This window comes from Schistocerca piceifrons, chromosome 3, assembly GCF_021461385.2.
Source record: "Schistocerca piceifrons isolate TAMUIC-IGC-003096 chromosome 3, iqSchPice1.1, whole genome shotgun sequence".
NCBI lineage: Eukaryota > Metazoa > Arthropoda > Insecta > Orthoptera > Acrididae > Schistocerca > Schistocerca piceifrons.
The window spans coordinates 901,296,569-901,314,543 of record NC_060140.1 but is presented as its reverse complement, the minus strand read 5'-3'; the positions used below and the strand labels follow the sequence as shown (position 1 = coordinate 901,314,543).

Below are 17,975 nucleotides of genomic sequence, written 5' to 3'. Positions count from 1 at the left end.
TTGATCTAGTGTATGAGATTTTGTGCTTGGTATGTAACACGTCATATAACAAATGACCTGTTTCCATGAAAATACGGGGTGTCCCAGAAGGAAACATCAATGTTCAGGGATATGACAGAAATGATTGTTTGAAACAAAAGTCTTCATATTGATGTATGCTCTGTTTCAAATGCTTTCCAAGATGGAACACGTTTAATGTACATTGTTATTTATTTTCTGTGTTATTCAGTACACTGTCAAGTCTACACATGTTCAACAGTTCGTAAACATTGCAACATGCATTTTACAAAGTGTCATTTGAAAAGACATATTTTAAACCATTCACCTCTAGACATTGTCACACATGTCACATTACAGCTGTTGTAAATTAACAATAAGTGTTCAAATATCCCACTGTCAATTTGTGTCCATATGTGCACTCTTGGGAGAACATATTGTATTATTTTTCTGAGTATGTGTGCGCATTCTCTAATAAAGCCAGTAGCACCCATGATGCGAACAAGCAGTTCATCTTGCATAATCACATTTCGTTTGTATACCTCAGACTTCAACCAACCTCACAAACAAAAATCTGATTGTTGAAAGCAATGAGGTAAGCCGGATTAGAATAAAATATCATGGGTAAATCTCATATGTATGCATCACAAGCTCAAAAACAAATATGCATTAAATGTGTTCTATCCCAGGAGCCTTTTGGAATAGAGCCTATGTTTGTGTGAAGTTTTTCGCTTCAAACGAGTGTCACTGTCATATCTGTGGATACTGACACACTGTATGATTCAAGTGAATATGCAAAGTACCTTATTTTCATATTTTTATGTTTTATTTAAATTTTATTTTTATTGTTTCCAAACATATGCTATTATATGAGATTAAGGGGCTTAATATATATATTTTTAATTTATTCATTTTTTTGAGTCAGTAATCCAGATTTGTCATTTATTTGTCCATCATCTTCTGTACATTGCAATATGAAGAAGTATCTTTGTGAATAGGAAATGTGAATTTGCTTTTCAAAACCACTTTCATTATAAATATCTGTCTTTAATGATCGACGATTTATTAGGCATCAGTCAACAGCATTTGGTTTCCTCTTATAGTCCTTAGTCATTAGAAGAGTGAACATATTGTTTTTATTTTTAAAAAAATAATTTAAACATTTTCATTTGCAGGATAATCTATTTTTATTTAATACTCTGGGCCTGAGATTTGTCCCAGCAAAAAAAGAAAAAAAAGGGGGTTGGGGACACTATCTTCTGTCACTGCCTTCTTCTCAAACACCTTTAATTGTTCAAAACAACTGATTTTAGCCAGAGAAGTGTGTAATGTATCTTTTTTTGCCATAATAATATTTGATTCTGTTTACAGAGCATAATGTAGTGCTAAACAGGTGCATGCAGTTTAGAATTTTTTTTTTTTTTCATTCATCCTTTGATCACTGTTTAGAGAGAAATTGAATACTTCAATACACATGTATAATTACAGTTACAGAGTAAATTATAATTTAAGCACATTTATTATTGTACAATATTTTGAAAAATAATCAAAACAAAAGTTTTATTTTTAATTTAATTTACTAGGTATCAGCACCCAGTTTCACTTTGAAACATAAGAAAAATTTCATGTGTACTTTTTATTGACACAGTATAAGCAGCACATTTCTCAAGTTGTTGCCATAGTACTGTAATTTCCTCGTAACACATTTGAACTAGTCTTCAGATATTTCTTAACACTGTGCAAACATGTTGTTTTCAAGTGCTCTTTTAATTTTTCTTTTAAATTTGATAGTGGTTTTATATTTTTTAAACTACATTGTATTTTGTTGTATAATAAGCATCCAGATTTAGTAGAATCTTATCAACCTGTTGTAGTCAAATACTGTTCTTGTGGTAATCATCTTTAACTCTTGTGTTGTAATTGTGTAGTTCTCTGTGTACCATTGGTGTATAATTTAATTTGAGATAAAGAGTTTTTAATTGCATACGTAGAGGGGACTGTCAAAATTTTAAATTCTTTGAGTTTGATTTTACATGTCTCACTTGGTGGTAGCCTTTCACTATGTTTCATTGCCCCACACCCCCCTTCCCTGCCATGTGCACATTTGCTGTCATATCCTGTATTGTTATGCAGTGGGAATGAATTAGTCTAATGTACATCTTTAATGGTGTGTCTGCCTCTACTGTGTGGGACTTTTCTTCATTTTTTAAAATACAGTGCTGCTTATTTTTGAGCAGATATTTTCTATATGTGGGTGAGATACTCTGCCTTTTGCGAGACACTGTTGGTTTGTTTTACTTTTCCCAGACATGTTTTAACACTGTTCATGCTATCATCAGTAGTTATATTTATTTTCCAGCCAGACTTACATGTGGCATTTTGGTAGATCTGTAATTACCACAGATCTTTTCCGTAAGATGTTTCCACATCATAAATCAGCCTGTAGTCAATTTCAGGAACTTGCTACAATCAACTTCTGATCATTGTCCCCCTTGGTCTTAGGTGGCTACAATCAACTTCTGATCATTGTGCCCCTTGGTCTTAGGTGTGGTTCCTCTTCATTTGTTGTTCTCTTTGGAAGTACTTCCTTGTAGATTGTTTTCTTTCCATTTATAAATATGTAGATTGTTTTCATCTAAATATTCATTTGCTCCTTCTATGTCCATGTTAGTTCTTGTTTCTAAATCATTTACTGAGCTACAGCTTTTAATGTGGGATTCACCATCTGCAAGCATGATTACATTTTCTTTTACTGGTGCTGACTTATCACTCACGTACACTATAAACGTTTGCGGACAGACTATCAAGCTTTGTGCTACTCCATGCTCTGCCATTGATAATCTCAGTAAAAAGTTTCCACCACATTGTTTAACATCTATCTTAATGCTACACTTTTTTCTCTGTTTTCTACAAATGAATCTATTTGACTGGCTTCATTCCTGTTGATAGTATATCTTGGCAGTTTTTCTAACAAAGCAGTGTTGCATACACAGTCAAAGGTTTTGAGAGGTTCAGGAGTATGCTAAAAACTTTCTTCTGTTCTCCTGATTCCCTAATTATGTATTGTATTTTATTGTATCCTTGTTGATCCACTCAACCATTCAGTGTACAGAAGTGTGGAACACAATATAGGACAAGTTAAGCAGATGATATGAGAACATATGCAGACACAGCATTGTTCCTTATAGTGTACATCTCACTGAAGATTTATTGTATATGTATTCATAACAATATAAGAATAAGTTCAAATACTAACACTGATCATAATCACACAGCAAAAATTCATTAATGGATAATAGGCTATATTTCTATTAAAATGGTTTAATTTTGAAAGATAATCAAAATATATAATATAATTTGTGATAGAACACATTCAACTAAATCTTGTATGCTGTAGAAGCAATGTTTTGTTAGAAGTCCTCTAAATGTTTTTTAAAATTTTTGTTGGTTCTCGAACACCTTCTATTTCTTTTGGAAGATGCTTGTACAGTTTGATTCCCATTCATTTATTATGATGATTTTGCAGTTTAGTGTAAAGGGAAAGTATATATACACTCCTGGAAATGGAAAAAAGAACACATTGACACCGGTGTGGCAGACCCACCATACTTGCTCCGGACACTGCGAGAGGGCTGTACAAGCAATGATCACACGCACGGCACAGCGGACACACCAGGAACCGCGGTGTTGGCCGTCGAATGGCGCTAGCTGCGCAGCATTTGTGCACCGCCGCCGTCAGTGTCAGCCAGTTTGCCGTGGCATACGGAGCTCCATCGCAGTCTTTAACACTGGTAGCATGCCGCGACAGCGTGGACGTGAACCGTATGTGCAGTTGACGGACTTTGAGCGAGGGCGTATAGTGGGCATGCGGGAGGCCGGGTGGACGTACCGCCGAATTGCTCAACACGTGGGGCGTGAGGTCTCCACAGTACATCGATGTTTTCGCCAGTGGTCGGCGGAAGGTGCACGTGCCCGTCGACCTGGGACCGGACCGCAGCGACGCACGGATGCACGCCAAGACCGTAGGATCCTACGCAGTGCCGTAGGGGACCGCACCGCCACTTCCCAGCAAATTAGGGACACTGTTGCTCCTGGGGTATCGGCGAGGACCATTCGCAACCGTCTCCATGAAGCTGGGCTACGGTCCCGCACACCGTTAGGCCGTCTTCCGCTCACGCCCCAACATCGTGCAGCCCGCCTCCAGTGGTGTCGCGACAGGCGTGAATGGAGGGACGAATGGAGATGTGTCGTCTTCAGCGATGACAGTCGCTTCTGCCTTGGTGCCAATGATGGTCGTATGCGTGTTTGGCGCCGTGCAGGTGAGCGCCACAATCAGGACTGCATACGACCGAGGCACACAGGGCCAACACCCGGCATCATGATGTGGGGAGCGATCTCCTACACTGGCCGTACACCACTGGTGATCGTCGAGGGGACACTGAATAGTGCACGGTACATCCAAACCGTCATTGAACCCATCGTTCTACCATTCCTAGACCGGAAAGGGAACTTGCTGTTCCAACAGGACAATGCACGTCCGCATGTATCCCGTGCCACCCAACGTGCTCTAGAAGGTGTAAGTCAACTACCCTGGCCAGCAAGATCTCCGGATCTGTCCCCCATTGAGCATGTTTGGGACTGGATGAAGCGTCGTCTCACGCGGTCTGCACGTCCAGCACGAACGCTGGTCCAACTGAGGCGCCAGGTGGAAATGGCATGGCAAACCGTTCCACAGGACTACATCCAGCATCTCTACGATCGTCTCCATGGGAGAATAGCAGCCTGCATTGCTGCGAAAGGTGGATATACACTGTACTAGTGCCGACATTGTGCATGCTCTGTTGCCTGTGTCTATGTGCCTGTGGTTCTGTCAGTGTGATCATGTGATGTATCTGACCCCAGGAATGTGTCAATAAAGTTTCCCCTTCCTGGGACAATGAATTCACGGTGTTCTTATTTCAATTTCCAGGAGTGTATATAATGGCCTGATGCTTCCTGTCCGAAGATTCAAGGGGCATCCTGGAGACATTTTCGCTGATGGCTCAGAAATCCGATACGAGAGTCAACTTGGCGCCCACAAGTGAGGCATATATGAGTCGCTCCAGCAGCAGGGTTAGTCATAAGCTCATGTCTGCACAATCGTTTTGCAGCTAAGTTGTTAAGCCATATTTGGTCGTGCATCTTGCTTCCATCTGCAGCCAGTTTCCTCCATTTGCTGCAATCATCAGTGAGTTGCTCCCTCTTGTCTCTATCAATATTAAATGCGCACGTATCATGTTTGACACAATCCATAAAGCATAGTGAAGGTCTTCCACGAGATCTCTTTGATCTTGCTATTTCACTGACTAATGTGTGCTGGGGCAGATGTAAGTGATCCATACGATGCAGATGTCCTGACCATGGCAGGTGATGTTGCTTGAGCGTAGCAGTGATACTCTTGTTTTGCAGTTTTCAGTGCCGTCTCATTTGTCACATGATCCTTCTGTGATACTCCCAAGATGCTTCATAAGCACTGCAAGTGAGAGGCGTTGAGCTTTCGTTCCTGTTTGGCATACGATGTGCAAGTCTCAGCTCCATACAGGAGATTACTCAGCACACATGATTGATACACAAGAATTTTTGTCGACAATGTAAGATGTTTGTTGTCCCATACTCATGTGTGGAACTTTTCAAAACTGCTGGCAGCCTTTCCTATTCTTGCATTTATCTCATCATCCAGGGAGAGATCTTCTGACATTATTGAACCAAGATACCAGATTTTATCGACTACCCTTTACAAAGAGCCGTCCTGTTTGATGACAGGCAGATCTGTGGATCCTTGTGCCATGATAACCATCTTCCATATGTTTATAGACATGGAGAAGAGCTTGCATGCAGTAGAGAATTTATCCATAAGCACTTGCAGATCATCTTGAGTGTGCACTACAAATGCAGCATTATCAGCAAATAAAAGGCTGTTTACAAGCAAATCTTCTCGGAAGTGCTTGGATCTGACTAGAGGAATGTTGTAGAACTTTCCATCAGCTCAGGTATACAGATGAATGCTCTGGTTAGTTTCACCAAAAGCAACTTTGAGGAGTGCTGAGAAAAAAATATTGTACAGAGTGGTAGCCAATAAGCAGCCTTGACAAGCACCTCTTTTCACAGAAAACTCGTCAGATGTGATTCCGTCGAAGACCACAGCACCTTCCATATCTTCGTGAAAAGCCTTGGTCATCTTTAAGAGCTTTGGAGGACACCCTATCTTCAAAAGTACTGCATACAGTCCTTCTCTGCTGACTGTGTCAAAAGCCTTATTTAGGTTGATAAAGGCAATGAACAGAGGCATTTTCTGTTCATGGTACATTTCCTGAATTTGCCAAAGTATGAAACCCACATTGTTCCTCAGGGTGTATGTGCTTTGCAAGCTTCTGAAGTCTAGCCAACACCACATGGGCAAATGTTTTTCCAGGTATATTCAGAAGTGAGATTCCATGGTGACAGTTACAATTGCTGCAATCACCTTTACCTTTGTATAAAGTAACAATAGTGGCATTGCGCATGTCATGCGGCACAGTATCCTCGGCCAACATTTCAGCAAGAGGTTGAAAAGCAGTGGGAAAAGCTGGCTGAAGTTTTACAATTTCTGTGGAGATGTTGTCTTGCCCAGGGTACTTCACACATTTGAGCTGTGCAGTCGCTCTTTGAAGCTCCTCCATAGTAGGTGTAGCATCCAAATCATGGTAAGGTGTCATCTGAGGAATTTCATCCATTGCAGTTCGATTAATGTTGATGGGATGTGAGTAGAGGCTGGAGTAATGTTCTACCCAACAGTACAAGTGACAATTTCGATCTGAGATGACTTTTCCATCTATTTCCTTGAGTGGTACACTCTTTTTTTGGGATGGGTCCATTGGCCCGTTTGATGCCCGAGTACACACCACCAATGTTGCCAGCATTGAAACACTCCTGTAGGCCAGGGTAAAGTTACACCCAATAGGAGTTGATGCAGTTGCGGACAGTGTGTTCAACAGCCGCCTTTGCTTTGCTTAGCTCCCTGCATGTAGAATTGCATGGGTTTTTATGCCAGATGACAGTGGCCTGATGCTTAACCTCAAGGAGAGGTTTCAGGACATCTACCTTCTCGATGAACCAATCCTGAGATTTTGCTTCCAGATTACCAAACACTTTTCCAGCCGTAATGCTAAGAAGTGATTTTATCTTCTGCCAGTCTTCATAAATAGGAGCGGCTTGGTCCCAGGGATCCACCTCTTTTCATATCTCATCACTAAATACGCCTACTGCAGCAGTGTTTCTTGTTTGGCAAAGATTAATTTTTGTTTTGGAAGATGTTCTGGCAGAGTGAAACTTTTTAGTCACAAAGTGCACTTTTGTCACTACTAGTGCATGATGTTGTGAAACGCAGAGTCATAATGCATTTTTAGATTTCATTCGGGTTTTCGGTACAATGCAGCAAGTCATTGTGGACAGTCTGGGGCTAGTAACATCTTTGCCCTTCCAGAAAAAAAAAATGTAATTTTTTTCCCATATTGAGCCTTCTTCTGGTAGCCTGGTTTCCTGCAGTGCTTTTATAGCGATATTGAGTCTGACTAGCTCTAAGTCGATAGCAACCATTTTGCGTCACTCTTGTCAGCTTCCACAGGTGTCTTGGAAGCCTAGCAGAATAGTGTGGATGTTCCATGTACCGATGCGTAATGAAATATCTTTACTTTTATTTTATGTTTATTTTTTGTAGCAGTGGGTGTCGATATTATGGTGACGACTTCTAGCAGTGCTAGTCTTCCATACACCCAGTGGAACAATTGACACCAGGATGGGCCAGTACCTAACTGATTGGGGGCTGCCCAGCTTGAATTGGGCTGTGACTGGCCAGTGGACCTACGATGGGCCCTCCCACTGTTAATAGCAGCCCCTGGCACCCACTCCTACACCCATTGGAGTGAGCTTATGACCGGTAACTGATGCTATCAGTGTTGTTTTCACATGGATGGAGTGTCCTCTCCATGGATGCTACTGCACCTGGGACGCAGATTTTAGGTGACGGCGAGCTTACCCACTACTCGTGCCACCCTCTCGGCCTAGCTGACTGGTTCCACAGGAGCAAAAATATGCGACATACGGAGTCAGGTTGGCTGCAGGCAATTGCCGTGCATTTCCTGTTAGACCGTACTTGCTCCTGCTGGAAGTGCTGATTCCAGGTTTCAGTTTGGAGTTGTCCCTCTCCTATAGGGATGGCGTGCCGTTGCCAATGAAGTCCGTATCTCCAAAGACAAGAGATGGGAAACAGGATAGGTTAAGAGGAAAGAAAGGGTGTTGTGAGACACACTTTGTCTGGCTTGTCTGGAGAGGCCTGTCCGGCTTGGGAGGCCCTACCGGTAGCTATGCTACAGCCGACATGGCCCTCTGCTTCCCTGGAGCACGCAAACCTCTCACCCACACAGAGTCTCTAAGGCAGTGTCTCCTGAGAGGGAAAGGGGAAGTAGTCTTACAGTTTTTTGATCTTGTGTTGTTGTGATGACTGTCCAGATTCCCATAGTCTATTGATGATTTGATCAATAGAACATAAGAGTTCAAATATATACTGACTAGGGAGAGGTAGTATGTATAATTTTTTAATTTTCAGGTTTCTCTTTGCTGCGTATACAGGATAATTCTAATTTTGTGTCATGAAGCTTGCCACTGCTTCTGTTGTGGACTTTCCTTTCCTTAATCCATTCTGTGCTTCATCCAGAATATTTTGTTGTTCTCTGAATTTTATAACGCTCTGTGTGATAGCTGTTTCTACAATTTTTGATATGGTCAGTGTAATTGTTATATGTCTGTAGTTTCCAGGATCCCTCTTGTCACCAACTTTATAAATTGGCACTATTTCATTCTTTTTCAGACATATTGGGAACAGAACATTCTCTGTTACCAAGTTTACCAGGAATGTCAGAGGCTTTGCTTGGTACTGTGAGCAGTGGTGATTACTTTTGCAAATATTCCATCTGTGTCCACTGTATCTTTGTTTTTCATTGAACTGATTATGTTTGTAACTTCGGTATCATCTGTTCGCAGAACGAATAAGCATTTTGTTATTTCCGGTGGAACTATACTCTTGCTAGCCACTGCATCATTTTGCTTTATTAGGTTTGGAACTGTGTTTACATACAGTAATAATGATTTAAAGTGGAACACACTTAATGTTAGCCTGTCTGTTCTTTCCCTTGTGCTTTAAGCACTCTTTTATTTTATACATATCTCTCATTTTACGCATTCCTCTTTGTTATTGTGAATGACCAGACTGATGAGGTCCCAATTTGAGGTTTATAATATCTTGATTTTAGTTGCCTCATCAACCTGCTGTATTCTTTCTTCTCATGACTGTAGATTTCATAGTCTGCTTGACTATTACATTTCCTGTCTTTCATATTAATATTTTAAATCTTCTCTGGCATTCATGACTTGTCTGGTGATAAATTTCTTACTGTGTGTTACATTTATCTTTCTGCAGACCTTTGGACAATCTGTGTTTATGTGGTGGCTTAAGGTTGAAATTATACCTTTCTAGTTTTCTTTGACATCTTTGTTATATGAAGCCTTCCAATCTTCTGATCTGAGTACCATTTCCAGTATATTGACGTTTACAGCATTTGCAAGTGTTCACTCTACAACTAGATTTCCAGTTTTGATTTTCGTATTCTGTAGCTTAATTACTGACCTTTTTGAACTGAAATGAGTGGGTTAATTGTGTGTACTTTGAGTTTATTTTAATATATGTTTATAAAAACATGATCTAGTATTGTGGCTGATAATTCAGCACTCTGTGTTGGGTTATTTACATGCAACTTCATATGATACGCGTGTACATCACATTGGAAAGATTTAGTACTGTTGCTCTGCTTCAGTGTATTTACATTTAAGTCACAGTTGATATTAAGTATGGAAATTCTTTAAAGGCTTTTTCAGCTAGTGCCTGAAGTTCATTTAGGAAGTTTTTTTATCCTAGATCTTGGAGACTGATGTAGGGTAAGGTGGGGTAAATCTGACCTAGTAATTTCTAGTGGCTGTAAAGCGCTTATCCAAGGTCAGATCTTGACGTTATATACGTTAAATTATAGGTAATATAAAGGAGCAACTGTTTGCAAAGTATTTTTGTTATACCATCAATAATTTTTGAGGTATCCACATTTTAAGAAATGTCCATTTTTGAAATTTGCAAAAATGGTGGGGGTATATCTGACCCTCTATTTATTTGGCTGATTTTGCACAGAAATAGTTATAAATGAATGGTTTTTTGGGAAATAATTATAAGCAATTATGTTTTTTACATAAATGAACAAAATGTATACAAAAAATAACAATGTTTAGAGTACTAAATGTACTGAAAGTTAAATGAATGTAACTTTTAATTGAAAAAAGATGATTTCATTGCACAGCGGTGCAACAGCAATGTCGATCTCAGAATGTTAAAATCACAAGTGACAGCTGGTAAAGACATTCCCATTTGCATTGCAGCAACTGCTCAGTGAATATCGTTTTGATTGCATTTTGTCATTTTTCGCTTGTAATTTCATACCATTTTCCTAAAAATAAACAAAAATCCATGTTGTTTCCATAAATAAGTAATTCCATACACATAAACGATAAAAAATATGCAGTCGGATTTACCCCTCCATTTAGCGGTCGGATTTACCCCACCATGCCATTTTTCATTTAACACGCATAAAAACAATTTACACGAAATTTCCAACACAAAACAATACATACACTGAATAGGTCACTAAATGCACTACAAAATCACTTACCATTTGTTTTGCAATCATTTTATTTAATAACGTAAATCTAGTGATGGAATTTGCACAAAACTTAAATTGAAATAATGAAAAACACACTTGTTGTCTTTTGAGTGTCTAAATGTCACATGCAGCAAAGCTGTCAAGGTGACATTTTTGTTATTTTGAATGCTCTGTATGGTAACACTAATGCGAAATCGCTCCTGCTTTGCCATTTCTCACAAATAGAGGGCAGTCGGGTTTACCCATCCGGTTGGATTTATCCCACCTTACCCTATATCTACCACTAGACATTTGTCCTCTTGAAAATTTGTTGGAATTGCTGCTGCTTCAAAACACAATTCTCTAGCATTTGTAATTAGTCTTAAAACACATTCACTTATACTACTGTCCTCATATGATGCTATCCCACAACTTTTATGTTCAGTTCCACAAAAATATAGCACTTCTTATAATCCTGTAAATTTTACATTTTTTTTAATTTTCAGCCAGTCCATGCTCAGTCAGTATGAAAATATTTAGCACTTCAAAACAAGGAAAACTTCTGTCTCCACTGTTCTTTTGGAAGTGTACTGAACATTTTGATGAAATTTTCAGAAATCAAGATTAGTTTCAATTTCTTTTCTATGTTCTATATCATTTTCTGTTTTGTTTGTAGATATCAGAATTCCCGGTCTTTCAGTTGTGCAGCTTCCATATTCCTTAGGTCTTTCCGTCTTGTGACTTTGTAACTGATACTTTGGCAATAAATAATCTTTCAGATGACTTGGTTACCTCATGTTTCTTCTAACTTTGGCATGTTGAATTTCATTCTGCTGCTGAGGTGGTTGGTACTGATGCTGAAGTGATTGCAATTGCTGTTGATGAAATTGGTACTGATCCTGGTGAGGTTGTCGCAGATGCTGTTTTTCTGCTGTGGGAGTGATTAGTGCTGATGCTTGAGTTGTTTTTGCCATGGAGGTTGCAGGTTTTGCAACAGTGTGATTCTGCACTCGCTGAGACAACATTATTGACAAATGTAACACCTTCATTGTTGCACTGATTGCCATCTTGACATCCTCTTTGTAATTTTCATGATGCAGATCGCTGTCAATTTCTCAAATAATGTCTTTCTTGTTTTCTGTTACTCTGCACCAGTGGTCAATTGAACATGTTCATACAATGTGTGAAGTTGTGATCTACCAAACTGCTATGTAATATGCTCCAGTAACTCTTGTTTCTGCAGTAACTTGATGCATATAACTGTGGCAATAAAAAAAGAATTCAGCATTAAGTTTTCAAGAGACCTAACAGTCTTTAGTTTCTTTCAGTTTGGCTAACTGAGTAATTTTCACACTGTGCTTCCTAATATTATCGAAGCCAACTTTCATTACCAGCATAGTGGAAGAGAGATATGCATTTCTGCACTGTACTTCAAGCCACTGAAGTTCCTGGGATTGTTCCATGCCACTTATTTGTTGGAATTTTGCCTCCTATAATTTACAAAGCCATCTCGTTTTTAAGAGATGTCCAGTGACTTTGCCATTATTTCTGCAATAATCATCATCATCATCACCACCCATTTACAGTATTGGATATTTCCTGTTCTGCAACTGCAGAATACTCTTCAGTCCATCAATGATGTGGTCTTCCTAATTCTTTCATTCCTTGGGATTGATACTAAAGCACTTTACATGCCAGCTATAGATCAGAATAACATGTTGCTTTCTGTTTGATTGGTATGTTAGTACATCATGTACTATTTCATCAATATTGATATCACTTTGTTAAAACCTGATTTCTGCTTGTTTCCTCATGTGTTTATCAAAGTTTCTTTTTACTATCCTGTTACAACAAATGGAATAATAAAAAGAAACTTTGTTATGTTCTTCTATACATCTCCACTTTACACAGTTACATAAAGACAGAAGGAAGTTCTATTTGTTAGATGACACATTTCATCATAGCCCCCCCCCCCCCTACCCCACACAGGAAGAAGAGAGATAAAAGTTGGCTCCATCATGTTTTTCTCTTCAAGCTGTTACCCAGTATGTTGTTAGGGAAATAATATTATCATCATATGTTGCTTATTTCCTGTCTCTGTTGGATAATACTGTAGATAAATTCTGAAATAATTGTAAAAGTTTTTATACTGCCAAAACTGGGAGACTATTATCTTAAATTATAACACGACATCCTGTAGGGTTTTACGAATACTCGTGTTAGTATTTTTATTATGTATATCCAGGAAATTCTCTAATAGTAGCAAAATAGTGTCTGAATAGATTTATTTTTTCAGTCAATTTGTGCAACTTCCTATTTGATTAAATTTTATACTTCATATACAACTCATTAATGAGACATTGTGTACTCACCAAAAAGTTTTCAACCATCAGGAAGCCACATTACCTTACATATTTTGCAGTCATCTGTTATATTTTGTAGCAGTATTGTTCATTATCTTCCCACCAGTTCATCTCATCCCTTAAACTGATGGTGTCGCCATGGCATCTTGGATGGGTGTGCGTGGATATCTTGTTCATTGTGTATGTGGGAGTGTTTGTTTAGGCTAAGAAAAAAGTGGTAGAGTGAAAGCTAGTGGTATTTCGAGCTCCTTACTATACATCAGTCAGATACGTTTTGGTGATTGCCTTCTGTCAGTTTTGTTTGCACATTATGTTCTGGTGGACTGAAACATGTGCAACGACCATTTCCATCAAGGCACCCGACATGGAGTGCCACATAATATCTGAGTTCAGTCTCTGAACTTCCCACATTATAGCTACAGATACTATTTTATTTTTTATGATTAGATAGTGACTGCAAAATTCTGCTTGGTTTGTGTGAGTACTCTTTAGATTATGTAGTGAACACTTTGTGAGAGTTATCATTTTTGGGATGCAGTCTTTCATTTAAGTCTGTTATGTGCATTGCAGTGACTGCCACTGTGAATGGAAACCCTCTGAGAGGTTTTGCCTGATCAGAAATATTGAATATAACCTTTGCTGTGCATATGTGCAATGTTCCAACCCATGGATTCGCTTATGTCACCCGCTGGTCATGGTATATGTTTCAGATTTAATATTACAGAATTACTTTTTTATTGTTTTACCATGCTGTGGAGACACATGTTTAAAACATCTGCAGCTTTACTGTGGTGCGTGAGGTCAATAGTGCAAAGCTTAACAGATTAGTGAGACTCCTACAAGAGTGACTGCAACAGAGAGTCCCTCATTGGGTAGGTTGCAGATAATTATTGTGAGATGACACATATTGCTTCTATTGTTTCATTTACATGCCTGGCATATGTTGAAAGTATCATACTGCTTATCATTGTGAGCTACAGTAGTGTCCCTGGTAAATTTACCCAAGGAGAGAAAGCAATGTCTTCTCATCACAAAAGAATATGCACAGCGTGACCCGAGAGAGCTTACAACAAAGAATTTCATATTTTCTGTGCACAGTCTTTATTGACTTCACTGTTGGCAAAATATTCAAGTCCTGCTGCAAATTGAAGGAAAATAATTAATAATATGAGAATAGAGTAGAAAACATCTCCTCAACCAAAGATTGGTTTGAGCACTACGGTGCTTTACTAAGCATATTTCTTTTGTAGGTGGTATGCCGATACATTGCTCGTAGTTTTGAATTGACTCAACCAGTCAGTTACAGAAGGCCTATAGTTTAATATGGACTCTGAATTGCAATGCAACTTGGCATTTTCACATTGATGAGCCCATGCCAGCTGTGACAGAAATGATAAGTGACAAAAAAAAAAAAAAAAAAAAGCCTTGGACTGACTGAGGATCCAATCCTGGATTTTTAGATTTGTAGTCAGCCACACATTCAATTAGCACTGAAAGATTATTACTCACTAAATAGAAGAAATGCTTGAAATGTGATAGTCACATAGAAAAGGGCAGTAACATGCTAAGATTCATTTTTCAGAGCTAACACAACTCTTAACTTTCCTTCATTTGGACAATTTGCAGTCTGTTGGTTTGAGTAGTGAAGATATGCCATCTGGAGATTTTAATGGCCAGTGTGTGACTAGCTTCGTTATTTTGGTCTGGAATTATTTTACAATAACAAAAAAGGTGATACAACTGTGAAAATTTGGATGGCTAAATGGAGGCTAGGAATATCTGCTAGGTTTTGCCTTAGTTTCCTAATTCACATCATTTTAACTCCACAAATTCACATGATTTGCCCATCAAGAGATGCTGTTATGTAATACGAGCATAGACAGTAACTTTCTTCAGCTGTGCCATGGTTAATCAGCAACTGCACTCTAGTTTGTGCTATATCTAAACATCAGGCTACTTGTAGTGGAGACAGTTGTTGCGGTCTTGATATGTCTCCTGCGTAGTGTATTGTGCACGTGATCATAATCAGTGAACAATAGATGCAGTCAAGTGTGTAAATTATGCCCAATGTAAAAACTTGGAATTTTTATATCGTTATTCATTTTAAATCAGTAATTATGAAATAATATGTACAGTAGATACACTGATAAAGTGATGTGTGTGTGTGTGTGTGTGTGTGTGTGTGTGTGTGTGTGTAAGAGAGAGAGAGAGAGAGAATATTTGTACTGTCATAAAACATAACTTATGATATGCAAAATTGTAGACATGAGAACTTAAATTAAATCTAATGACAAAATATTGTATCTGATAAAATTCCGTTCCTCCATTTTGATGAATGCACTATGTTAATTTATTTAAATTCAAACACTCATGAAGTAAACAGGTTGATTTTACAAAGGGATTTATTTTGATTGTCTCTTAATGTGTTAGCGTGTATATTGCTACTGGCAAGATTAGAGGGTCAATAGCCTCAGTATTGCCATGAGCTTTACAAATAATGCTTGGTATTGTCAGATACTTCATACCAAAGTAACAGTTAAAAATTAAGATATGAGACCAGAATATTAAGACATATTTGCTGTTCAGGAACTGTATTCACTGGGTCATTTAGATTAACGGTCATTGATATAAATTCACCTCTCAACTTATCTGAGGCTCTGCATGACATTATCAGTATGACGTATTTATGCCAGCCATTCCGGTAGTCTACTATTATTGTGGCACATTGCAGTAATATTTATACACAGGACCACAAGCAGATCTATGTCATCAACATCTTGTAGAATTCTAATTTGTAAGACTTTGATGTTAACACTATTTTAAAGAACCTCTCATTTCTAATTTTCATTTAAAAATACAAGGGGTATTTTCCATCACTAATTGTTTTCTCTCATTTCTCTCATAAATGTTATATTAATTCTAATAATGTGTTTCTTCTTCAATATTTATAGGTTCTACACACGCACATCTGAATGACAGGAGTTTACGTACACATCCAGGAAGATGGTCATCTGCTTTTGTAGACATCAGTGGAAGACGGAAACGATCAGTTTTGTTGAAAGATCTGAGCTTTGAAGCAGCAGAACTTCTTCACCAAAGTAGCAGTCCAAAAGGAAAAGGAATATATCCTTGTAGAGGTTGTGGAAAAGTCTATCGCTGGTACCAAAATCTTGTAGTACATCAAAGAATTGAATGTGGTAAGGAGCCTCAGTTCCAGTGTCCGTATTGTCCAAGCCGGACTACTCAGAAAAGCAGCTTGATCACTCATATCAAACGAAGACACCCAGACAATCAGTACCAAGTGACTAGTAGTGACATGGAGGTATTCTAAAAGCATTTGCTTCATTTATGTTTTAAATATAATGATTTCAAATTTTTGTGAAAAGTTCTAGTGCTTAAGATTCTCAAATTCAAGTCACAATTAAGGTCATAGGAGGATGAAACATGCTCCTCAACATGTTTGTTTGTTTTGGCAATATAGACTGTTCTCACATAGTGTCCTAGCTTATCTTTTTCCAAAAAAAAGTAATTGATGGCACATAGCTAGCGAGAAAAATTATTGTAGTTATGTGATTGCAGAATTTTTTTGTAAGAATCCCAAGAAGGTTTTTCCAAGCTTAGCCACATTTTCATGACATGTTAGATAACGGAATGAAAACATAGAATTTTCTTGAACATTATGAGAAGCACGTACTCAGACAGTTAGAGAAAAAAAGAAAAATTTCAGCGGAACCATTTATGTGAGAGGTATGTAATCATTTTAGGTAAGGGAGCAAAAGATGACTGTTCATGAAATAAGCATGAAATCATTCATTGATTCCAGTACTCAGAATTTACTTAGAGTGTTTCGCCTCAGGTAATGAAGGCCCCTGTTGACTGTCCAAAAAGTTACTGTAAGATGAACTCTATACATAATGTTTTTTTAAAAAAAAAAAACATGTTCTCAGTGGCAGTGGAATTTTTAATTGATGATATCTTATTGCACAACATTAAAAAGATTGGTAATAAATTCACTTAGAATATTAAGGTAGATTGATCAGATACAATGCAGTAACAACGTTGTTGTCTGGAGCGTGAAAGTCATTAATGGACCCAAGGAAATGAATTCTGTTTTGTGGTAGTAATTCCCTCTTTTTGTACTGAGGTGTTGTGAATGTACACCAGAAGTACAAACAATTAGTAAAGAGTATACTCAAATGTACCCCCTTGTATTGTGGTTTACTTTGTTTTATGAAAATGAAATTCTGGAACTAATCTTACTGACATCTGATCGATTTGCTAGTGAACAGAAAGTACATTTTTTAGTCTGGTGGAAAGATGTTGCTTGAGAATATAAGCAACATATCCCAAAACAAATATTCCACAAGCGTTTCAACGATCATAACCTAACACAAAGAAGTTTCTTCAGAGCAAATTAGGTACCAAATACACAAGGTATGTAATTCCTTTTTGTTGCTTCCATTCTGCAATTTCCATTATTGAAATAATTTCTTTCTTTTTTTTTTTTTTTTTTTTTTTTTTTTTTTTTTTTTTTTTTTTTTTTTTTTTTTTTTTTTTTTTTTTGTATATTTTAAGGTGATGGATAGTATGTAACACACTTCCTACAGAAATAATCATCTATGGAACTGCATATTTGAGATGTTTGTTTATTAAAGACATTTTACCATTTCTGTGGTAATAATATTTATCAATTGTATCAACCTTGTAGCATATGTAGCTGTAATTTTGCAGTCTTTACTGTCGCAAATTTTAAAAGTTTCTGAAATTTGAGTGTAAAATCCAGAAATGGTATTGAAATATCATAAGCTGTGAAATTTCTTGAAAATTTGTTGAACATTGTTCTAATATGAATAATTTT

The 17,975-nt window shown here is 37.9% G+C and overlaps 1 protein-coding gene across 1 annotated transcript in view; it reads left to right on the top strand.

Moving 5' to 3' along the window:
- The window catches only part of LOC124789176 (zinc finger protein 16-like), a 100,982-nt gene extending 83,944 nt beyond the window's left edge, over positions 1–17,038 (top strand). The window contains exon 4 of the mRNA XM_047256469.1: positions 16,069–17,038. Within this exon, the coding sequence (XP_047112425.1) occupies positions 16,069–16,448 (380 nt within the window). The 3' untranslated portion in view covers positions 16,449–17,038. The remainder of the gene's footprint in view (positions 1–16,068) is intronic.
- The last annotated feature ends 937 nt before the right edge of the window (positions 17,039–17,975 follow it).